Raw genomic sequence first — 24,486 nt, forward strand, 5'->3', positions numbered from 1 at the left:
ACAGGTTTTGCTTCAAAAAACAACTAAAAATGGGACAAACCTGCTGGAGACACTCAAACCTCCCTAAGCTCAGCCTTGGCAAAGCCTCTGTGATCTCACAGAGCTGAGCTTGCTTCAAAGGGCTGGAAACTCTGAAGGAAGTCTCTTCACCTTCTCTATAAGAGGAAAACAGGTTCTTTCCCAGGAGAGTCATCTTCCCATTTTCCCATTAAATACAGTTTTGGCCATAGAGTGGAAAAAACCCATCAAAGCCCAGGCGGTGCGCTGAGCTCCTGAAGGGAAGCCTTGGAAAGCCTGGGAAAGGCTGCCAGGAGCAGTAGATTTTTTATTGCATCCATTATATAATGTGTCGAAAAAAGAATTCTCTCCACTATGGGGAGATATTTATAGTCCATAGGGTTTTATGGCAGGAGTGGAGTGTCTCGGGTTACCTTGGCTAAGCCAAGCCAGGCTGCTGCCTCTGGCTCCACGGGAGCGGGTCTGGAGCCTGGGGGTGACCTGGGGAAGGGAACGGTTCGTCTGGATGTCATGAGCTGTCCCGCCTCTCCAGATCCTGAGGAACCCTGGGAGGACCAAGCGGAAATTTTCCCAAGCTCTCAACAAATTGGACATGGTAGAAACCAGTGGCAGGACGTAGGAGTGGGCAGGAGGAGGATGTCTCTGGTGAGTCTGCCTGAGGCTGATATTGATCAAGGAGCTGAGGAAACAACAAATGATGTGACATCCATAGGAAAAAATGTGGGGAGGGGACGTTTGATGGACATCTTTGCCTCGCCCATTAACAGAAGCTGTGGGGTAGACACCTGGCACAGGTGTGGGAATGCTCTCGGGTCCATCTCGGGTCTCTCTTGTGGATGTTTCCCCAGAACATCTGCACAGCCTAAAGCAGCACCTTGTGCTGACCTGGCACACACGTTCCGGGGGGATGGAGGCAGATGAAGAGGTCACAGGAAGATTCCCCAGTGGCAATTTCCCTGGAAGTGTGGTTACCTCGCCTGGGAGGAGGCAGCTGGAGAAGTGATGAGCAGAAATGTGTTTACCTGAACTGAACCAGTGAAATATTTGAGCTCGATTTTCCTCTTCTTTCAAAACCAAATACCTTAAAGAGCAGATAAAACCCTTCACAGCTTTTCAAGCCTTAACCTCCGTGTCAAGGAGTCGAGTTCCAAAAGACCTGCAGAGTTTACAGACAACTCAGTTACACAACTTCTAACTTCAGGAGGATTGAAAGCCCCGACTGTGGTATTGATTAAACCTTATTTGGCCATCTGACACATTTATATTTGTGAGGAGTTCCGAGGGAGCCAAGGCTGATAACGCAATCACTCTGGGGAGGCTGGCTCGACTGAAGAGGGGGTGTCAGATTGCACACACACAGCTGCTGCGTGTGGGGATGATGCCACTGTGATAAAGTGAGCCTGTGGTCCCTTCTCCATCTCTCCTGGGACTCCCCAAAACCCAGAGAGGGCACGTACGTGAGTGCGTTTGTGCATGTGGGAGCTCTTCACGAGCGGTGTTGTGTTTTCCAACACGTTTTACATCCACACAGTTTAACAACATCCCAGAAGTGCTGCCCGTCCTGCCACAGCAGGCACAGCCCTGGTCACGTATGAGGAAAACATCACAGAATCACAGGATCATTAATTTTGGAAAAGACCTTCAAGATCATGGAATCCAAGCTGCGCCCAATCCCCACCTTGTCCCCAGCCCAGAGCACTGAGTGCCACGTCCAGGCTTTCCTTGGATGCCTCCAGGGCTGGGAGCTCCAAACTTCCCTGGGCAGCTCCTGCCAAAGCCTGACCACCCTTTCCATGTAGAAATTCCTCCTGGTGTCCAAGCTGAGCCTCCCCTGACACAGCTTGAGGACGTTTCCTCTTGTCCTGTCCCTGGTTCTTCAGGAGCAGACCCCGATCCCCTCCTGTCAGGTTCAAGACCACAATTAAAAAAAAAAAAAATAGAAAGCACCAGATACATCAGCACTGTTTGAAAAACTCCCCAAAGATGACAGATGACATCAGTTTGGATGGGAAATTAAGGAAGAAATAAGGGGTGAAGGAAAAAGCCTGTGGGAAGCAGTGCCCGTGGCATGGAGTCAGCGTTATCGGAGCACCGCAGGAAGCTGCAGGGCTGTGGCTGATAATCTGCTCCCTGCAGACCACGCAGCTCCCAGCAGGCACAGCCTCCTTTTATTCCCCCAAAAAAAGAAGAGATTTCCTGGAGGTGCTGTCTGTCACGGCTGTTTTGTGATGTCTCTGTTGTTGCAGGTCAGGAGGAGCCAGGCTGGGCTTGTCTCAGTGTTTAATATAATCCATAGAAAGGCGTTGGGTTCACACAGTACTGGATTAATAAGGGGGAGAATCTGGGTGGGAATTCTGGAGATATGGGGAAAATATAAAATATATCCTTATGATTTCTCTCTTTCGCGAGTCTGGTGACACCTTTGTGTCTTGCAATTTGTCTTTGCCACCCCTGCTGGATCTCCTGGAGGTATCTTGGGAGACAGGGATCGAGATGCCACGGTGCCAAATCCCAGAGGGTGCTGAGCTGGAGAGAGGGGAAACTACACAAAAAAGAAGGAGGAAAACAACAAAGAAACAAAAACCCCACCGAGCCTGGATTTTGTGTGTAGTCCCTGTGTGCTGGCAAACTTCAGCAGAGCCCCAACACTGGGAGGATTGTGCAGCCCGGCTCCGGCTCATCCCCCTGGCACAATTTCAGAGAAACAACGGACAGGCTCCTCTTTCATCCCAAATTCAGCCAGGCAGAAGTGCCTGCAGGACCCACAGCGTCCTGCCGGTCCTGTGCTTAGCTCCTTGCATTTTAGCGCTGGACAAAGCGAATTGTCTGATTTCCTTTAGGTTGTCAGGAGGATTTGTCCCTGGGGGGAATATTGATGAGTTTCCAAGGGGTCAAATCCCCAGGGTGTCGCAGCCTTTCTCCCAGTGCAGCTGGTTTCAGGAAGATGTTCCACAGCAGCCTCATTTTTAGGGAATAATTACCCAAAGCTTCTCTCAGAGAGCGTGGAGCAGCCGGAGTCTGTGAGGTGTCCTCTCGGCCAGAGGGAGGGGGTAGAGCATCTCTGCTGGGCTCGGCTCCGCTCGCGTCTGTCCCTGGAGCTGCTCTGCTTGCAGTGCCTGAGTCCCGTTCAAGAGCTGCAGAGCAGTCCCTTTGGAAAGAGGGGAAAACCGTTTTACCCCAGTTTTAACCACTTTTAGTCTGTATAAACTTTGGCAGGATTTTTTTTTTTTTTTTTTTTTTTTGTCAAACAAAATGCAGAAACTTTTGTTTACTTTTTTGTCTTATGAAAAGTTACTTTCCCACCTCCCCCCCCAAAAAAAAACCCCACCAAAAAACCAAAAAACCCCAAACAAAACCAAACAAAACCCAAAAACCCCAAACAAAACCAAAAAAAACCCAAAAAACCCCAAACAAACAAAAAAACCCCACACCAAAAACCCCACAACCAGCCAACCAACCAAATAAAAACCAAAGCCAAATACCCCCAAACAAAATCCCACAAAATACCCAAACAAACAAACACCACCCCCGCCCCCCCAAAAAAAATAATAAAAAAAAAAGCCCCCAAACCACCAGGGAAGAAAGCTTTTTAAAAGATTATTGAAATTTAAAAAAAAAAAAAAAAATGCAGATGAGAGTTAGGTATATGTGTGTGTAGTCAACACTGCAGATCTAAGGGCAGAATCTGTTGGAAAAACAGATTTTCACACGTTTTATTTACTTCAGGACTGTCCTTTTTAAGAAATTGATCTGGAATTTGGAAGGGCAGCCTCCAGCCTTTGCTGGCTTCAGGTGTGTGCTGTGAGCTCGGGAGCCCTTGCCTTTTTGGGACAATAATCCTGGGTTTGAACACTTGGTTTCAGACTCCCAGAATATCTTGGGCTGTATTCCTTACATTTATAGAGAATATTTCACTATAAACCTACCCTCATAGGATTGCTAAAGGAAGAATCCCAGCAGCAAGGTGTTTTTCCCTGAATATTGCGAATTAATCCAAACTCCTTGCTCTATCCGAGGTGAGGAATCTGCTGGGATGGGGCCGAAGTTGGCACGTTGGCATCAGAATTTGGACCCTGGTCCTCCTTTTCCAGGGAATTGGACCCTGGTCCTCTTTCCCAGGGAATCGTGAGCACACCTGGTGTGCTCTGGAGAGCTCTCACCTTTCGGGGTCAGCAGAATAATGCCCAGGCATTCCTTTTTGCTGGATTTTTGTCGATTCCCCTGCCCTGAGTCGCGGAGCTGGGCTGAGGTGTGCGCTCCGTGGCTGTCACTGTCTGGGAAAGCTGGGAAGTTGTTCCAGGGAGAGCCAGATGCTTCTAAACTGGACCCTCTGGCATTCCAGCTTCCTTCAGGCCTCTTTTACCGGAGCTATAAAATCACCGGACAATAGCCATGAATATTAATGGATTTTAGTCCCAAGGCAGAGGGAGAGCTGGGGGTTTGTTATCGGGTTAAAAGCGGACGCCTGCTTTCATGTGGGAGCGTGCAACCTCCAAAATGAAATACCAGATGTGCTCAGATTCTGTTTTCCTTGAAACGACCTGGGAATTCTCATGAAGAGTGGGAATACCTTGGGTTAGCAGGACTTTATTTCAAACCTTTCCTTGCAGGAGTCACTCAGGAGGAGCTGCTGGGGCAGAGCAGCCGGCATCCTGAGGCTCTGAACTATTGGATTTTATCTCTTTTCTTCCTGTTAGAGGGATCAATACACAGGAGTCGCAGTTTTGTGGATTCAGTGTTTATTAATTCTTATCTATATTACAGACTCAAATGTCGTGAGCTCTAACTAGCACGGTAGAAAATGATGGTATGGATACCTCTAATTCTTTCCAAGGTCTTTTTAGGTGCTAATTACCCAATAACGAGATGACACCTATATGATTTAGAGTTTTGACCCAATAATTGACCACCCAAGGTCCGCAATGCAGGCCCTTTCACCCAATAAGAAAAAACCCCACCCAAAACCATGAAGAAGAAGGTGAAGAAGGACTTAGAGCTAACGCCCTAAATCCTCCATATTGCCCTGTGTATATTGCTGTAGCCTAAAGCCTTAAAATCTGAGTTTCCAGGGTTTTAACACTGAACCCCCCAGATTAAGCCAGGCTTACCTGTAAATCCTTGTCTTGGTTTTGAGACAATCCTCCAGGACGGGGCCTGTCTGCTGACAGGAACAGGATGTTGGTGCAGGTGTTCCTGCAGGAGGATGCACAGACCACGGGACAGCGCCGTGCCCCAGGGAGGCAATGATGCTGTCAGCCCCTTCCTCGGGAGGGATTTCTACTCAGAATATATTTGAAACAAATCTTGCACAGGTGCATGGCTGCAGGAGCACGACGGGATTCTTCCCCAAAGAAGAATTTTTCATTTTTTTAAATGAGCACAGATTATCTGGGGAAAAAATGTGCTATGTGGGTGAAAGTTCAGAGCAATGTTCTCCTTCCTAACTCTTCCTTGAAAACAAAAAGCAAATGCAGGTATTTCACAAGCAGATTATTTGAAACAGTTTTGACAGAAATCGTGGAGGAAGTTTCATATTGAATTTATTTACGTTTCCATGGCACTTTGAATAAAACTAAGAAGCTTTCCAGGAGCTCCTCAACATCCACTGTGCGTGACCTTGGAAATCAAGTGTTGGTGGAGCCTGTGGGGTGATTTGAGGCGACCCATACTTGGTTTCCAGGGTCTGTGGGAATCTCCAGGAGGAGTGAGCAGTGCTCTGTGCCTGCTCCAGTTGCTGCACAAGTCCTTTGGTGTCTCACCACGAAAAACACGTGAGCACGAGAAAAGCCAACCCCTCACTGCTGAGGATCGAGGTGGCTCGGTGGCATTCTTAAATGAGCTCGTTTTGTTTAGAAAAAATCACCTGAGAAGTTACATTTCTGGGTGATGCGAAGGAGAGGAGTGATCTGTCAGCAGCTGCACCTGCGTCACCTGTGCTGTGTCCAGTCCAAGCCAGGATCCGTCCCTCAGGCTGGATTTGAGCTGCAGACTTTGTCCAAAGCTCCCAGGACTCAGGATGGCCAAAGAGCCCTAAAACCACGACAGAAAAATCCTCACCCTCAGCCCGTGGCGAGCTGGGGGATGAGGAACACTCCTCGTTTTATTTATGGATCCTGTGTTTTGGTCACGGAGGAAGGAAGTTCCATAATGCTTTGATAAATACGAGCTCTCGGGAGCTGCAGGAGTGTTTGCAGAGCCCAACCACAAAGCTTGTTTTGGGAAAATGTGGAGGCAAGGATCATTCCGGCTCTGGCTGTGTCTGCTGGAGGAACTCAGGGCTTACGGGGAACCTGCTGAGATGGGGCCTGTTTGAAAGATTAAAGGGAATTTTATTTGAAAGCTGCAGTTAAACATAATAATAAAAAATAATAATAATAATAGTAATAATAGTAATGATACTCCAGGTATGCTGGGCGTCCTCTGGATCCACACCTCCCCTCAAACAGACCCTGCATTTAGGCACTTTCTCTGCATGAAAATGTAATCAGAATTTATGGATTTACGGAATCCATACCTTCAAGGCCTGCAGAGTGCAAAGTGCCCAGGGTTCTGCCCGCAGCCCTTGGAATGAGCCGCCGTCTCCGAGCGCCGGCAGGTTGCTGCCGAGAGGGGATTAAGCAAATCTAAACCCTTGGGGATTTCGTTAAGCTCTAGCAGGTCTTAGGGTTTCTGAAAAGTAAAACAAAACTTGCACGGTCTGGTGTTTCCGAGCAGCCGGGGCGCTCCGAGCCCAGACAGGACCGAATTAGAAGAGGCTGAGGGAATTAAACGCTGGGGCTCTTTGATCACATCAGTCTTGTTTTGATCGCTGTCCTTCTCCAGCTCTGCTCTTGGCTGGAAATGAACTGAATTCTTCATGGCTTGACAGGTTTGTGTGCTGCCCGCAGCCACCTTCCACTGCCGTGATGGCAGGGCTGATCTGGGGCCGGGTTTATGCTGAATAAAAGTGTCACTTCCTGAAAGGATCTGCCTGTCACCATCCACCGTTCCTATCCCCATGGATTGGCAAAGGATCCCCTCTGCAGCCGGCCCTGGAGGCAGCAGAGATCTGGGAGCGATGGGAATGGGGCTGGCTCCGGGTGAGCCGGGGAAAAACCGAGATTTATCTGCAGTAGCAGAAGGAAACCCGGAGCACGGCGTGGCTGGAGCGCGTTCCTGGCACAGCTGCAGCCCATTCTTCTTCCGTCCAGCCCAAATGCCTTCAAACCCTATTTGTCTCCATTTTTCTGCTCTCTTGTAAGAAGGAAATGCTGCTTTACAGAGAAAAAAAAAAACACAAACCAAAAACCAAAAAAACCAAACTTTTTAAGCACAGATACATTTTTGAAGTGCCTTGCTGCGGTGCCAAATGCCAAAAATTTGCCAGCAGCTGATAAATCTTTCTGAAACCGCCCCGTATATTCCACACTTCCAGCTGAAACTTGGAATTTCCTAATCTTGAGGTGATTTTGATCTGTATCCGAAAATAATGGAGCGATCTAGCAGGGACGCAGGGGTGGAGGGCATCTCCAGTGCTGGTTCGTGGCTTCCAGGGGGATTTTGGGGAGGATGGAGGATGCTGCAGGGGACAAGCCCAGGTTTTAGCTCCTTCAGCTCCCCAGTGGAATCCGTGGGAGCCGCTGAGGAGGGGAGAGAGGGATCCGGTAACCAGGGGGTGGTGATCCCTCCCTTCTCCCCTGGTGATTAGTCACTCACTCTAATAAAAGGTAATTTGAGAAAAGTGCTCTCTGTGCCTCCAAGGTCTGGCCCACGCCCTGCTCAGGGGTAGGGAGATCTCTGGTTTCGGTGGGGTAACGTGCCTCATTCTCGACTTGAGTTACAAAAATTAGTAGGAAATGCACACGAGGCTTCTATTTTATATTTTTCGACCTTTTAGGTTAGATTTCTGTGGATTAATGCCATCCGGGGTACTTGTGTGTGTTTATTTGAAGGGATTTTAGTGGATGATAGTTCCAAGACAAGAAAGTAAAACTTCTAAAACAACAGGTCTATGATGCAGAAAACTTTTATCTTATTTTCAAGAGCAAGAGAGTGAGCCAGAGAGCTGGGATAACAGGTGAGTTCCTCCAGGACAGGAATCTTTTGGGTGACATCTGGAATGTTTGGGCAAGGAGGGAGAGGGAACTTTTTTGTGCCTGTTAATGTTGCTTTTCCTTACTGGCACTGAAAGCTCATAATGGGAAGAAGAGGTGCAGCAAAAGCAGTTGGGTTTGGTTTTGTGCAGCATCTCAAGCAGTGAGATTGTGGTCGTGGGGATCAGGGTGGGAATCGTGCCTTGTGTTTTATTGCTTTCAAAAGAGATGAGATTTCTCCTTCCCAGCCTGTGTCGCTGTTCCCTGCTCTGCCTCAAACCTGCTCCTGAAACGGGGTGGAAGAGAAACCCCAGTGTTGGTCTGTAAATGCAAATCCTCACTGCGGCTGTGTGAGCCCAGTGTTTTATATGGGAATTTTATATGAAAGCTGCAGTTAAACATAATAATAATAATAATAATAATAATAATAATAATAATAATAATAATTCAGGCATGCTGGGCTTCATCTGGCTCCCTCAAACAGGCTGAAGCCACCAGGAGAGGAGCCAGCTGTGCTCCACGTGGCCCCTTGGGCTCCCGCAGCTGGAACGTGCCCTGCCATGCTCCGGGTGGGATCTTCCCGGCGCTTCCATCTGTGCGAGCGCTGCTGGTTCGGCTCGGAGTCAGAGAAATGCAAAAAGCTCTTTGCTCACCAGAGCCAAGAGCACGATTACAGCTTTTTGGATCGTGTCACAGCTCCAGGATTCACGGACAGGCCAGGGGAAGCACCTTCCCCAGAGCGCCAAACCCCCAGATTTCCTGGAGAGACATCGAAACACCCGCCCGGGGCACGCTCAGGGTTGCTTTGGATGGTCGTGGCTTTGTGGCAGAGTTTTTGCATATTTTCGGTGCTGGTTTGCTTAGCAGAAGGCCAAAAGTATTCAAATAATTAGCAAAGATTGCTGACGAACGGGGAAAGAGCTGTTTCTGTGGACATCGGTTCGGACATTAAAGAATTCCACAGCAAAAAATGTCACTTTCTTGCCAATTTGGTACATTTGTCTTGTTTTGTTGAAAATAACTGAAAAGTATTTCCTGGCTCTGTATCACTGTAGAGATGTGTGAAATAAACAGCTCTGCCCTTATCTTAGCCAAGCGAAAATATTTCCAGTTTCCCCAGAATTCCCCCGATGAGGATTAGCTTCTCTGATGATTAAGAGGTTCGGGATTTTGGTGGAAACAAGCAATCCTTTTTTTTTTTTTTTTAAATTTTCTTTTCCCTTTTTTTTTTTTTTTTTTTTTCTTTATTCCTTATACTTTTAGGGTGGCTGGGGGCAGTGTGAATCCCTTTGCACATACTCTTGGGATAATTTGTAGCTCTTTGCTCCCTGTCTCTCCCCTGTCGCCTCTGGGGGCAGGGGGCGGTGGGTGCCCTGAGTGCCCTCGTCCTCCTGGAGCCCCTCATCCATCCTGTGTGGATTTGCCCTGTCTGCAGGTCTCACCGTGCCAAAATGGGACACTTGGGGAAGATTAAGCCTTAAATTAAGTGAGAGAAGAGTTTGCACTGGGCTGCCTCCCTCCTGCTTTGCTCGAGTGTAAATCTTTTCACCCCAGCAAAGTGGGTGTTGAGTTTTTCCCCCACGGCTGCGTTTCTCAAACAACCCCATTACCGTGTCAGCGGGGGGGACCCTGCTGTCCTCACCACTTTTTACATTAATTTCTATTTTTACATCAGATAAGAAGCTCTTTCCAGACTCCCCACGTGCTCTCGCATGTTTTCAGGAGTGGACGGGCTTGGATCTGTGTTTGTGCAGACGGGGAGAGTTTCAGGCACTGATTAATGTTTACAGTTTGCAAAAAATATTCAGCTTGCGCTGGTCAGAGTCCTGATGGAGCCTGAATAAAGCTGCCTGAGCTCCAAACCACAGGGTCAGATATTTGGAGCCCTGTGTTGGCTGGGAGGGTTTGGAGCTCGCACCTCTCCCGAGGGTGGCCCAAGAAGAGGAGCTGTGGGTTCAGAGGTCGGCGGTTAAAATCCCTTCATCCTCGGGATTTGGTTCCTGGCCCAGAGTGACATCGAGCTGGGACTTTCAGAGTTCTCTCTGAAGTGTCTGCTGGACAAACTGCTCTGCAGTAGCATCAGCTTTGTGTGCAGAGGCAGGAAAATACCAGGGACCGGAATGTGCTGCTAAGGTAGGAGAGGTTTTGAAGGAGGAAACTTCATCTCGAAGAGCTTCCCAGCCTGACCTCTGGCCAGAAGCAGAAGGATGCTGTAGCTCAGTGTGCTGCTTTTCCTGCCCAGAATTGCCTGAATTGTGTTGATTCACTCCCAGCAGCAGCACAGGCAGTGGGTGGGGAGCCATTGCAGGATCACAGGGCAAACCCAGGAGTTCCTTTCATGCCGGGGCTGTGCTTGGTTGGCTGAAGTCTGCAACCTCGAGCGGAGGGGGAATCTGAGCCCTGCAAGGAAAGATCAGAACCTCTGGCTGTGTTTGGCTGTGGGAGCTCAGCTGGTTTGTCAGGAGTGCTGGGATGTGACACTTCCTGAGCCCCAGGAGCCCCCAGCCGGTCCCCACCACGCAGGGTTGGGCTCCATGTCCGTGTGGGTGCGCACTGCTGCTCATCCCTCACCTGGCACCTTGCTGGGGAGTGATTCCTGCCCCGGAACAGCCTGACAGCAGCAGCCTTTGCCTCTCCAGTCTGTGTTCCCTTCCGAGCCAAAGGGATTGCAGCTGGCAGGGGTTTATCCAGTGCTGGGCTGCTTTGCTCAGGCCACCAGGAGAGGAGCCAGTCAGTGCTGTGCCATGGGGGATTGGTCTGAGCACCTCCCTGAGTGCTGGCACCGAGTCCCCAGGTGGCACCAGCTCCCATCTTTATTTACCAGCTTGGAATCAGCGATCCAGAGTGGCAGAGAAATGCAGTTTGTGTGGTAATAATTCTCTTTTACCAATATTAATAGTACACAGCTGGTCAGGTGCTGGTTCACTCCGCAGGGAGGAAGGGAACACTCTCAGGAGAATCACAAATGCAACAAGTTTGGGAGAAACTCCTAAATATTTGGTCTCTTCCCCAAACAAAGCACTTCATACCTTTTTTTCTTTTTTTTGTGGTGCTGTTTTCCTGGTGAGCAGTGAGGAGGGGAACAGAACAGCTGGGGGAGGACAGGCCAGAGCAGGGGCTCGGCATCCCTTACAGCTGCATCCAAAGGGATGCCCAGTTGCTCCTGGAATCTGTGCCAGGAGGAGCCATGGGCATGGCCTGGATTTGTGATCCGATCTCCAGTGGAAAAGCTGTCTGCAGAGTGCTTTGGGGACAACGTGTGTTGGGTTTTTTTTACAGGAAACAACCAGGTTTGCTGTGTTACGATGGTTTTTGAGGATGGCAGGTTCTAGGGGAGCTCAGGTGTTGATGTGCCCTGGGCTCTGCCCCAGCAGCAGGCGCGTTGGAGCGGCGCAGTGGAGAGCTCTTAGAAAACGTCATAAACCAACCCCCAAACCACAATTCTCACAAGCTCTTGTTTATTTTATCCCTCTAAGCACCACTTGACATAGAGAAGTATATTTGTACTTTTCATGGCCTTCATAGGACGAGGGCATTAGCTCCAAAATTCACATTTTAGCTGGATTGTGCGTAATAAACCTGACTCAGCACATGGGGGTCTCAGTTTAGTTCCCAGCTAATATTACACATAAAGAAGTTCAAAAACCTGTCTGGAATATATTTGAGCATGCTGGCCCCAAATCACAGACCTCATCCTTCAGCTTCTTCCTTTCCTCACCTCTTCCACGTTCCATCTCCTGCATGTTTCTGCTTTCCCAGTCTCCATCTGGCCATTTCCTTTACTCTGGAGTCCTTTTTTTTTAAAAATGTCAGAAGAAACATTGTTCAGGGTCTGGGTTGGTTTAGGATGAAGATTCCAGCACTCCTGTTTACCTGAGCAGGTTGACCCTGTCTGTGGAAGGATGAAGTAACTCTGATGCTGCTGGTGATGAGCATCACCAGCTCTGATTTGTTCGGGTCCTTACAAGAATTTTAAGACTGAACCTGACTGAGATTCCACGAGAATCGGGGGTTCAGCCCATCTCAGTCCTGCTGAAGGGTGTTGGTGTTCTCCTGGCTCATTCCCCAGGCAGCAGTGATGACCTGCTGCCGATCCTCGTGCATTGCCACACTCCAAAGAGCCCTCGGTACTCAATCAGTTGAAGTAAATTAGGTGAGGAGGAAGCTGGAGCTGGGTCCGACCTGGCCAAGCATAACTTATTACATAAGCAGGGCTCAGGTTGTGTTCAGGCCCTTTTTGGTGCCTGTGCTGTGCCTCTGAACCGTCTGGAGGAGCCTGAGCCTCTCACCGTGCTGAGGTTTTTATCACGGGTTTGTCACTGCGGGCTGAGGAGCCAGCGCTCTTTGTTGGGAGCTGCGGGAGGGATTCCCAGGAAAGCTCCCTGGAAGGGACTCACCGTGACCCATCTGCATCCCAGGCAAGGATAATTTCAGATAGACAGGTCTTGGTTACGTTTCTGAACAGAAGAAGCCGGCCTGGCCCATTTTCCACAGCTCTGTGGCCACGTTCATTTCTGCTTGTCAGCGCCTCCAGAGACGTTTACAGGAGCGGTGTCTGCTCCCCGTGGCAGCGCAGCGTTCCCTGCTCTGGGCCGGCAGGGACAATCCCTGCCTTGCCACGGGGTATTTTGGAACGGGTGAAGTACTTAATGGACTGAAAGTGGCTCCTGGCAGGGTGGCAGCGTGTCTGTGCGCAGCCAGGGCTGCTGGAAGGCAGCACAACAGGGCAGGGGTGGTGCAGCTGGAATTTCTGGTGGCTCTCAGTGACCCCTGTGCACATTTCCCCTTCTCCTGTCCGTCCCCTGCCCATCTCTTTGCTTTCTCAGTGCCGAGCATCTCCCTGGGGACTCTGGTGGGCCCACCAGGCAGCTTGAGCAAGGCGTGCGTGCAGCACATCAGGCTGGACTTCTCCAGACCATTTCCAAACATTCACAGCATCCTTCAGAGGGGTGACTCTTTTTTTTTTTTTTTTTTTTTTTTTTTTCTTCTTTATTCTCCACAAAGTAACTGAGTCGAAAATTTGCCTGTTATTTTTGTTAAAATCAAAACATTAACGAGAAGCATGTGGGCTGCTGCCCTGTGTAAACATTAAGACGAGTTGAAGTGGTCCCTTGAAATGTCGGGAAGCTGCTCTTGGAACAATCAGCAAAGGGGACTCGTGACTGGAGTCCACCTTCCCTTGGAAATTGCTGCAGCAATAGCATGAAATCCCTGTTTTCTTCCTGCATTCATCTTGTTTCAAAATTTTCTTTCATGGAATGCTATTCGTTGCAGCCTAAACCACAAGTTTTAATTTGGAATTTTACTATGGCCAAATAATACTGTGAAAACGTCTCAAAGTAGCAGGGCCTGCTCCCCCCAGCTCAGCCCTGTGAGCACATTGTTTCAAAACATTCCAGAAAGTTAAATGAGGCTTTTGAGCTTGCCTCTGGAAAATCCAATAAGTTATTCTGACTTCTTATTTAATGAAAAAGGTAAAATAAAATTCTCCCTCTTGCAGGAAACGGGAATGAGCATTATGGTTTTCTTTGGAGCACTCACGGTGGCTGTTCCTCATTTCAGCTTAAATTTGGCGATTAAGGTTTGCTTTTTGTCGTTATTTTAAGAACAGCCCGGCCCACATTTGGTGTTGGGGGCTGTTTCAGGAGCTGGCGTTGTTTTTTTGGGGGGTGTGATGCCAACGAGGCACTTCCACCGTGGAACACCCCGTGTTTGGTGTGACCCCGGAGCCCCCACGCCAGCCTGGTGCTCCGGGGGGAGACCCTGATCACCGCTGCCCTCCTTCCATCCCTCCTCAGCCTGGTTCGCGGCAGATCCGCGGGTTTGTTTCGGGGTGGAGCCCCGGGGCCGGACTGGCCGTGGGTCCCTCGCCTCGGCAGGGTCGCGTTGCTCCACGCGTGGGCTGCGGGGGCAGCTCGGGGCCGGCAGCACTCCGGGGCTCGTCCCGCCCGTGCCGGGGGGTTCCGGGGGGGTCCGGGGCGCTGCCGGGGCCGGCGGTACCTGCGGAGGGCGGAGCGGCACCGCCCCCACGGCAGAACCGCCCCGCACCGCCCCGCGCATCCCTCTGCTCCGTCCCGCGGCGGCCGCGTCGGGGCTGCGTCCCGTCCCTGCCCCATCCCTGCCCCGTCCCTGCCCCATCCCTGCCCCGTCCCGCTCCATCCCTGCCCCGTCCGCTCCAGACCCGTTCTGTCCCGCTCCAGACCCGTTCTGTTCCGCTCCGTCCGCGTTGTCTGAGTTCCGTCCGCATTTTCTGAGCTCCGTCCGCATTCTGTCTGAGCTCCGTCCCCGCTCCAATCCCCACTCTGTCCCCGCTCCAATCCCCGCTCCATCCCCGCTCCAATCCCCGCTCCAATCCCCGCTCCATCCCCGCTCCAATCCCCGCTCCATCCCCGCTCCGTGCCGCTCCAATCCCCGCTCCAATCCCCGCTCCAATCCCCGCTCCAATCCCCGCTCCATCCCCGCTCCAATCCCCACTCCAGCCCCTCTCCGTGCCGCTCCATCCCCGCTCCATCCCCGCTCCAATCCCCGCTCCAATCCCCGCTCCATCCCCGCTCCATCCCCGCTCCATCCCCGCTCCAATCCCCGCTCCATCCCCGCTCCATCCCCGCTCCATCCCCGCTCCAATCCCCGCTCCATCCCCGCTCCGTGCCGCTCCAATCCCCGCTCCATCCCCGCTCCATCCCCGCTCCGTGCCGCGGTCATGGGCCGGCCCTGGGCGCTGCTGTGGTGCCTGGGCTGCCTGGGCGGCATCCCGGGCTCCTCGGGCGAGCACTACCGCTACCTGTGGAGGAGCTGCTACCCCTGCTACCTGGGGCGAGCGGGGTACCCCGACCTGCGGCCAGGTACGTGGGGGACCGGGTGGCCTGGGGAGGAGAAGAACCAGGCTCTTGTCGGATTCTGTGTGGCCGGGCTGGGGCTCCCTGCAGGGCTCTGCCTCGACGGGGTTGTCCCCAGATCCCCCAGCTGCCGGGTGGGGGTCCCAGGCTGGCGGCCACCCAGGTGACAGACTAGTGACTTGGTTGTGTATACAGTGCTTTGGATTATTATATTTATGTTTACATCATCGTTATTGTTATTATTGCTATTGTTATTATTATTGTTATTATTATTATTCAGTGCATTTCTTACTCTGAAAAAATCAGTTCTTGGCAGAGAGGGAGAGAAACAGGAGTTTCTTCACATCTGTTGCTGTCCAGCTCGGTTAAAGATAGCTCCTGTGCCACATTCCTTAAAAAGCCAAATCTGTGCATTTTGCTAGGGTACGTAGATTTGTTTTTCCCTTGGCTCCAAAGGATCTTGCCCCAGTTCGGGGCAAAAAGTGAAATTTGAGACGTTTTTAACATGAAAAAGCAATGCCGTTCTCTCTCTTGGCAAGGCTGTGGGTTTGTCAGGGTTGTGTGAGCGTTCTCAGCAGGTTCTCACACGCGGCAGGGCTCGGTGTTACCTGGGGTTGGGATTTGTGCACAGGGAATCCTCTGGCAGCAGCAGCCAGAGCGGGGAGCTGGGCACGGCTGGGGGATGCGGGCAGAGGAGCCGTGTCAGGGATCACCACACTGGAACATTCAGCCTCAGCGTCTTTTGGAAGCCAATTCCCAGCCTGCTGCAGCGTGGGAAGCGCTTGGCCAGACTTCCCATGGAGCAGGTGGAGGGGATGGAGCCCTTGGGGCTCCCATTGCACGGGGCTTTGTGGGGAGGGAGATGGGAATGCAGAACCAGGTGTGAGTTCTGCCTCTGCACCTCCCCTTCCTTCTCTGTGCACGCTCAGCTCTGCCTCCATGGCAGGAAAAGCTGGTGGAGATTTAGGAAATAATAGAGGATATGTGAAGGTCGTTAAAGAATTGGGATGCTTGGGCGTAATGTCGACATCAAGGAATGCATTAGCTCATCCTGAGATAATGCTAATAAATAAATGCCCCAAGCAGTCGGTTAAAAAGTGAATCAGAATAGTTGTGAGATGTGCCAGACCTTCAGAAAGGGGCGAGTCGCTGCTTTGTTATTTATAGATCAGATGTTTGTCTCAAACTCAGATTGTGTTTGCTGTCTCCATCCAACTGTGTTGGCTCAAAGGAACTCTCCAAGAGAAGCTCCCGAGATCCAGCTTTGTGCTGGATCCAGCCTTCCCTTCCCTAATGCAGAATTCCTCAGGTCCTGGTCCTGATTCTGCTCCTCTCAGCTCCGTGGCCAGGTAGCTCTGTGCATGCCTGGCTTTGTCCCTGGTGTGAGGTGCCTCTGGGGCTGCACAGCTGAGGGGTTTTCTCACGTTCATCCATCTCGTGACTCATCCTGAACCGGTATCACTGCGGCTTTGGTTAATTTGGTTAATTTTTCCTCCAAGCTTTTCTTTGACAGGTAAGAGGAGCTCTCTTGGTGCACTGTTAGGGTCCCCAGATGTTTTCTTGGTGTGATTTTTAGGGTCTGTGTGCTGGTTTCCCTGCAGCCCCCACAGCCGTGTCCCCTCAGCCGGCGGCTGCCGCAGCACAAGGCTCCGCTGTGCGCGCGTCACCGGCGGCTCTGTGTGTGACAGGAGAGTGAGGAGCTGCTTTGTGCAGTAACCCTGCAGCTTTCACTGAGGTCTGGGGTGCCTTGATGTGCCCCGTGTGTGCAGACAGGGCTCTGCTGGGCCCCGGTGTCGCTGCAATGGCTGATGGCAGCGCTGGGTGTTGTGTCCCGGCACAGCCGCCCTTACAGGAGGAGCTTTGTGCTCTGCAGGGGACTCGCAATCCATCATCACAGTGACGTGGAGCTGGTGCTGTGATATCCTCTCGGTGAACCTCTGAAGCAGCCAGAAACCAGCAGAGCTGTTGTTTGACCGTTTTCCATTAGCTCCTTCAGCAGCGACCTGCATTTCCACCCGGGGGTTCCATTCCCAGGTCCGTGTCTGGGAATCCGTCAGCTTCCACAGCATGGCACGGGGCTGCATTTCACTCAGAGCGACAGCCTGCACAGGGAATGGCCTAAAACAGTGATGAAAGAAGGCTGGAGAGGCTGAGAGCAGCAGCAAGTTCAGAGCAAGTCCGGGTGCTTGTTGCTGCGTGCACCTCTGCTCCACACTGAGTAATTCCTAATTACAGCCCCATCCCCAGGCGGACAGGGGAGCACAAGTGGGAGCTGGGCGACTCTCCCAGCTCCATCTTTCCTGGGGCAGGAAAAGGTGAGCCGAGGACAAAGCCAGGGACTGAGGCGGTGTTTCCACTCCATCAGATTGTTCTAAAGCTCTAAAGCTCTAAAGCTCTAAAGCTCTAAAGCATCCATTCCTGAGGTGCCTTTGGAATCTGCTGCTGAGGGTGGCTCAGGGGCTGTGGGAAAGCTCTGGGCATCTCCCACCCGCAGTGGAAGGAGCACTGGCTTCAATAACTCCCTGCAGCTCTTTAAGTGCTTTCAGGGCTTTCTCAAATGCCTGGTTTAGGATGAGATGAGACCTGAGGGTGTGGAGGTGCTCTGACTGCCCCAAATGTCCTTTCCCTTCCCTCCAGTGAGTCACTCACCTTCCCAGCCTAGAGGAGAAAAAAATCTTCCCGGGTAGCAGAGAGGGGATGAAGCCTTGTCCTCTGCCGTGGCCTCCTTGCACTGTTGGACCTTGCCATGGCTGTTTTGTCTGCACACAGGGAGTGTGGAATAACGGGGCATCCGAATTCCTCAGGTTATTCGTGTTGGGACTGTGTGACACATGCAAGAAATGAAGTAGTGCAGAGGGTTTTTTCACTTTCATCTGTGTCCATAGTGTGGGACGGCTGTGCTCCCCTGCCCAGGAGCAGGGGCTGTTGGGTCCTCTCCATCCAGTCTTTTTACTTCTTGAAATTGCTGAATTATCTTCAACAAACTGGTACTGGAAAAGATAAAGTCACTAAATCCCACACATGCTCATCTCGATGGATTTTAATTAACCTTTTCCCTGCAGCCCTGCTCTGTAATCCAGGCTAATTGCTGCAGGGATTAAAGCCTGGCACTGCAGCTCAGCCAGAGCGAAGTGTTCCTCCTGCCTGTGCTTCCAGCTGGGATCCATCTCCTCCTCCTCAGCCCTGCAAGGAGATAAACTGCCTCTGTACCAAATATTTAATACTTTGCAGAGCTGCTGTTGCCACTTTCTTCCCCCTGGTTGGACATAAATCAGTATTCACTCTGGCAGGACCTGTGTGTGTTCAGGGATCGCAGCCAGCCAAAGCCATCTCCTCGCTCTGTGCCTCTTTTCTTTTTTTTTTTTTTTTGGTTCATCTTCCCTATGTTTGATTTCTGTATTACCTGTGTTAGTCCATGTAGGTATCTGAGGTTTCAGGGATTGTTTCTGCTCGGGGCAGAGGCTGGGATGAGCCCTCCTTGCAGAAGACACGGACTCCAGTTTCTTTACACAGCAGAGAGATTTTCCTGCCCAATGATCCAAGCCCCACTCCCCAGCCCTGGCTGCGCTGGGCTCCTGCCTCAGTTGGCTTTGCCTGGCACCCACTGCCCTGTGCACGCAGAGCAGGGCTTGGCCAACTCCCTCCTGGCACGGCTCTGGCTTGCTCAGAGTCAGCTGAAGAGAAGCCTGTATGCTTCTCATTTTCTCTCCTTTGGTATTATTAATTCCAACCAGATTTTGTCAGCTCTCCAGTAGGAAAATAACCCCGCCGTGCCACGAACCGCAGCTCGCTCGGTGTCACGTAGGGCTCCGGGTCCTGCTGCCAGCACCTGCACCAGGGACAACGTGACCCTTCCCAGAGCTGCTCCTCCTGGCCCTGGGAGCAGCTCCTGCTGCTTCCCAGTCCCTGTTCCCGGCTGCCTCCCTCACTGGTTTGCCTCGGGCACGCCTGGAGATGCTGCCGGGGTTGGCTGGTGGATCTGCCCCCTCGCTGCCCCCGGGGACAGTTTTATTTTGGTCACACCATCGTGCAGGGTGTCCCAAAATCTCCCTGGTACCGCAGAGGAGATGAGGGAGGCTCTGGGGTGGGTTACGTGGCGGTGGTGGCAGGGAAGGTGATGGGTGATTCTACGGCCACAGCGCTCTGCCAGGCCAGGAGGAGGCTGGGATGGGGACAGCGCTCTGGAATCATGGAGATTTAGAGGGTGAAAAGTACAAAAGGGGAAGAGGAGACACGGAGAGAGGAGATGTAAAATTACTGAGTGTGAGTAATGGGGTGAAAGCAAGAAGTTTACTCAACACATCACAAAGTTTCTTGGACAGTAAATTCTCTACGGTTTCAGATTAGAGTTGAAGGGAAGCAGTGGAATAGTCATTTAAATTCAGACCAAAAAACTTTATTATGCTACATAAAACCTTCCCAAACCCCAGTTTTCCTGTTCTGGAGCTGAACAGAGCCAGTTCTGTGTATTAACAGCTAATCCTGCCCACAGAGATGAGTAGGGAGTGCCTCAGGGGCTCCAGGGCTCTGCAGTACCCCAAGCGTGTGCAGGGGAAAATGATTTAATCAGAATTAGGTTGCTTTGACCAGCATCTCAGACTCATGCCATCACATTTTTCCCTTTGAAAAGCCACTTTGGCTTTGGCTCACTCTTCAGAGAGCATCACTCAAAGCTTAATGTTTCACCTCAAAAATATATTCATTTTCCTTTCTTTCAGTATTGTCTTGGAAAAAAGCAGGAAGAAAATACCAAAGCCTCCTAAAAGGCTCAGTCTGCTGAATAAAGCAGAGGGTTGGCACGACAGAAATGAGCGTTTTGCTGTGTTGATGGAGGCCACAGCTGCAGTGGGAGCTCTGCAGGAGGAGCCCAGCATGGCCAGTGCAGCAGGACCAAGACAAGGCGGGGGGTTCCCTGGGTATCACTGGGGGCAGGAAGAGTTTTTATGGTCTCAGAGCTTCAGATTTTACTGTTTTAAGCCTTCCTAAGAAAAGTGTTCTGAGAAAAGGGCAATTTCGCATTACCACTGCAGAGCTCAGAAACACCGACTCGAGCCGGCGTCACCTTTCCCGCTTCGTTTCCCCTTCCGTCCCTGACCCCGACCTTCCCTTGCTGCTGGCTGATTTTCTTGGCAATTCATCTGATGAGCGTGAAGTTTGGCTCAGCCGAGGCCGTGTTGCTCTTTTTCCTTCGTGCCCTTTGCCTGCGCAGCGGGAGCTGCGGGCGAAGCAGAGCTCGGCCGGGGCAGCGGGCGCTGCCAGGGCGGGCGTGGGCGCGGCGCTGGGCACGTTCCTGCACCTCTGGCGTGCGAGGACACGGCCGGCTCCCCACCCTGCCGTGATTCACTCAGGAAATGTTTCTTTATCTTCTTAGTAACAGTCGTGGATGGGACGGAGATGGGAACTGGGCTCGGCTCGGGGCCGTCCTGGCTGGGAGGGGCACGGGCGAGCTGGAGGCGCAGAAAGTGCAAAGAGAAACACGAAGAGACACAAAGCTGCTGGAGTTTTTCTCTCCAAGCTGCTGGAGTTTTTTTCTCTCCATGGGGAAGGGAATGGCTGGTTGGGTGCTTTGCTGTTCGATTCAGATCCTTTCCAGTCTGAAAGGCTGTGTAGGTGCACACCTGTGCACGCCTGTGCACACCCACAAATGGCAGGAATTGAGGAACTGTGCTGCTCTGTCCACATCGTCTCCATGTTTCTGATCATGGCACAGGAAGGAATCTGCCTCAGAAATTTAAAATTTCCTTTGACAAGCTGGGAAGTGTAAAATATGAATTAATCCATTATCTTGGAGTCGGTGGGAACTGTGACCATTGTCGGGTGATCTGATGAGGATGGTTTGTGCTGACTGACAAATAAGATTGAGTTTTTGTGGCTGTTGTTCACCAGGTTTGTCCCTGGAATTTCACAAGTAGCTTGACTGACTGAACATAACAAAATGGCCAACCTTGTTCCCTTTGCATTCATTTCTCAGATCCAGAGTCGGCAACAGAGATTAAACATCCCTGAGCTCAGACACCTTCCTGTCCGCTGCCCCGAGTTTTTGCCCACTTCTCCCTTGTTTCTTTGCAGATGTTGACGAGTGCCAGGTGCACAACGGGGGCTGCCAGCACCGGTGTGTGAACACCTTGGGCTCCTACTACTGTGAGTGCCGGCCCGGCTTCCGCCTGCACACAGACGGCAGGACCTGCCTCGGTAAGGCTCCCCTGAAAATTCCTTGGAAATTCCTTTCCTTGTTCTTTGCAGCCCTTTTCCTACCGGTAAATCCACGGCAGTGTACAGAAAACCTTGATTTCCTCAGTCTCACCCACCCTCTGTGCCTGGAGTATGAAAAAATGCTGGTGGATTGTGTGCTGCTCTTGTCCCTGCGTCTTCCCTCACAGTTTCTGTCCCTGGGTTCAAACATTTGGTGTTCTTCCATGTGGTCACGTACAACCGGGGCTGCTTTGCTGTCCCTGAGTTTATTCTGGTGCAGGAGAAGTAACTCTCAAGCGCTTTGGTGCCTCTGCTTTTGGTTCGGGATGAATCAGATACGACATTCTCAGAAGAGATACATAAATGAAATTATGAGAAATTTCAAGTCAGGCTTCGTTTTGACCTCAGTATTTCCCCAGCCCATGCTGTGGGCAGCAGATGTGCCAGACGAGTGACAATAAAGGTGTCTGTGTGGGGAACTGTGGCCATAAGAATCCAAAACCCTCTCTTGGATGTTGGTCATGCATCCTCTTGCATGGTGCTTGTCCAAACATCACCATCCAGGCACCAGGTCTGCCCTGCAGCTGATTTTGGGGCCAATTCCTTGAAATGTTGTATGCTGGCCCTAAACTGGAGGCTCAGAGTGGAACTTGGAGTGTGCCTCCAGCATCTGAGGCTGTTTTAATTAAGCCACTTCTCCCCCGCAGCTTCATTTGACATTTTCCATCATTTGAGGGATATTTTCATGCAAGTGGAAAGAATTCCCGGGCGATGGTGTTTGCAGAGACCATTTGCTGGGTTTTCTCGGAACGCAGTCACGCTCCAGAGTCCGCTGTGCGAGCCTGTGTGCTCCGGTTGGGAACGGTGATGTGAGCAGGAAAAACCCATCCAGGGAAGCTGCACCCACCGTGCCCAGCCCTGCACTGACGCACATCTGGCCACAGCTGGCTCCAGTACGTAATGACACCCAAACCAGTGAGATTTAAGGTCCCCAAGCACCCCATATTTCGCCGGAAAAATCCATAAGGAGAAGGATAGCGAGTAAGGGACAGAGCCGAGCCTGGCGGCTGCTCCAGCGCTGAGCTCCAGCACTCGTGTCGGGGTGATGCGCTGCTGCTGCTCACATGTAAGCGTGCTGTGGTCTGTCATCTCCTAATTGCCTCTGGAATATGTCGCTCCCTTTCTTGTGGTGTGCAGCGATCCCGCAGCCGCCCGCGCCCGGCGGAGTAAAACGTGGGGCAGGCTGACATCGGGTCCTAGAAGGTGGAACGCTTTTCAGGGAAAGCGTAAAATGGATCACTACGGGGAGGAATCTCTTCTTTAAGAGGAGTTTCTGTCATTTTCTTTCACTCTCCAGGCTTCCCTGCTGGTGTAGCTGAGCGTTCCCATGGGATCCCGGCAGGGCTGCCCTGCTCCTGCTGCCTGTGCCCAGCGCTGCAAACCTGCTTTGCATTAAACTCGTGAGCAAGTGTTTGCCATAATGTGCAGCGCTGGAATTCGTCTGCCAGAAGCGAGGGGTCTCTGTTCATGAAATCTGATCCATAGGAGTGAGTGGGGCAGTTCCTGAAGCTCTGGGGAGCGGAGCCTGCAGGATCTGCAGTGAGTTTGTGGTGCTGGTACCCCTGGGATACAGAGCACCCAGGAAAGCAAAGCAGACCAGGCAGGGCAGATAAAAACCTCTCACTGCATAATTATCTAATAATGTTTCTAAAACATCAACAGAGCGGGATCTGAAGTGGGGCTTTCTCATTTCAGCACTGGTGGCTTTTTCTCTTTACACATTTGTGCCTGTCCTCGTGTCCATGTGTATTCGTCACCCCTTCACAGAGCTGTGTACAACCCATTAAACCTGGTGTGAGGTGGGGTGGAGCATCTTTTCCTAACGAAAGCTCAGAACAGAGCGCAGCTCAGAGGTGACTCCTCTGCTGGTGTTGGAGGCTGTCCTGTTGTACCCACAGACACCAGGCTGCCCTGTGGGCTGTTCTGAGGGATTTGGGGTAACTGCCCAAAGCTGCTTTTCTCTTCAAGCTGGGATGTCCTCTCATTTTCTGTAGAGGTTCTTGGCTATTAAAACACAAAATATTGCCACTAGATTTAGGGAATAGGGCAGGAATGAATGGAACTGGAGACAGTGAGCGTCCATCCATCCATCCATCCATCCATCCATCCATCCATCCATCCATCCATCCTTGTCCATCTGCTCAGGGAAGCTCACAGCTCCACACTGGGACAAGCACAAAATTTGGGCTCTAGGAAGCTCCTGACAGATCCAGCGAGAGTGTTCTGGAGACAGAATGAGGCCTTTGCAGTCAAGTTTCTAGTTAAGGACTGTCAAATCACGGATCTAATTCTTTGAATGCTTTCTGGTCCCCACAAGACCCACAAAGTCGCAGATGATGGATCGGCGGCGCTGAGCTGGAGCTCCAGAATTCCCCTGCTGCGCGCTGGCGTGGCCGAGGCAGCTTTCCAGGCTTAGCTGGTACCTGGGGCTGTGACTCAGGAGAGCACAAAAATGGCTCAAAACCCCAGCTGTGTCCAGCTCTCAGCCACTGCTGGTGCTCTGCAGCTCCGTTGAGCGGGATCCTTTTGTTGTGTCTTGGTTCAGATCGCTGCAGAGAGAGGCAGAAAAGGAACAGCAGCTTCCATTGCGAGTGAAGCAGAACAAAGAGAGGCCTTGGGCGTCCTGAAATCACCTCTTTCTTTATCAGAACCACATGGGCAGGAGGCAGGAAGCTGACATCTCCAGGTCCTTCTCCGCTGTTTCAGCAGAGGGATGCAGGCCAGGATGAGGGGTTCGGTGGGAGCCAATTGCTTTTGTTGGCCTGCGGAGCGGAGAGATGGTCTGGATTAACACACAACATGTTTCTGGAAGTTGTCTGAGGTTAGGATAAATCAGTTTGGGATTACATGATGGATCCCTGTTTATATTAGGAGAACTTCAAGTGAAGGGATCTCAGCGATAGGGGTGATATCCTGAACAGAAAGGACCACGCCAGGAGGTTCGTGTGGCCTTGAGCTGCGTGTGCAGGGACTCAGCGACCACGTGTGCTTGGTGGGGCTTTTCATTGTGCAGACAGCTCGCACATTTTAGGGAATTTGTCATTTTCTTTGCCCAGTCACACATTTTCAGGCTCTTCTTAGAACTGCTGGTGTTTGTGTGACGCTGCAGAAGGAGCACCCTGCTCAGTTCTGGTTGCAGCTGCTCACAGTCGCTCTCAGGGCATCAACTCGCTGCTTCTGCTGGTGAATCACTTGGATCTGAAGGAAAGGTGGGAGAGAGGAAAGAGAAGTGAGAGGAGAGAGGAAAAGTCAGAAGGGCAACTGGGGAGGTGCAGAGATCAGGTATTAAATCACCCCCTGCTGCGCAG

The 24,486-nt window shown here is 51.5% G+C and overlaps 1 protein-coding gene across 1 annotated transcript in view; it reads left to right on the plus strand.

The window, feature by feature from the left end:
- Positions 1-24,486, plus strand: part of MEGF6 (multiple EGF like domains 6) — a 76,998-nt gene that overhangs the window by 25,766 nt on the left and 26,746 nt on the right. Inside the window, exon 4 of the mRNA XM_040084684.2 lies at positions 20,996-21,118. Coding sequence (XP_039940618.1) covers positions 20,996-21,118 — 123 coding nt within the window. The remainder of the gene's footprint in view (positions 1-20,995; positions 21,119-24,486) is intronic.

This window comes from Hirundo rustica, chromosome 22, assembly GCF_015227805.2.
Source record: "Hirundo rustica isolate bHirRus1 chromosome 22, bHirRus1.pri.v3, whole genome shotgun sequence".
Classification (NCBI taxonomy): Eukaryota; Metazoa; Chordata; class Aves; order Passeriformes; family Hirundinidae; genus Hirundo; species Hirundo rustica.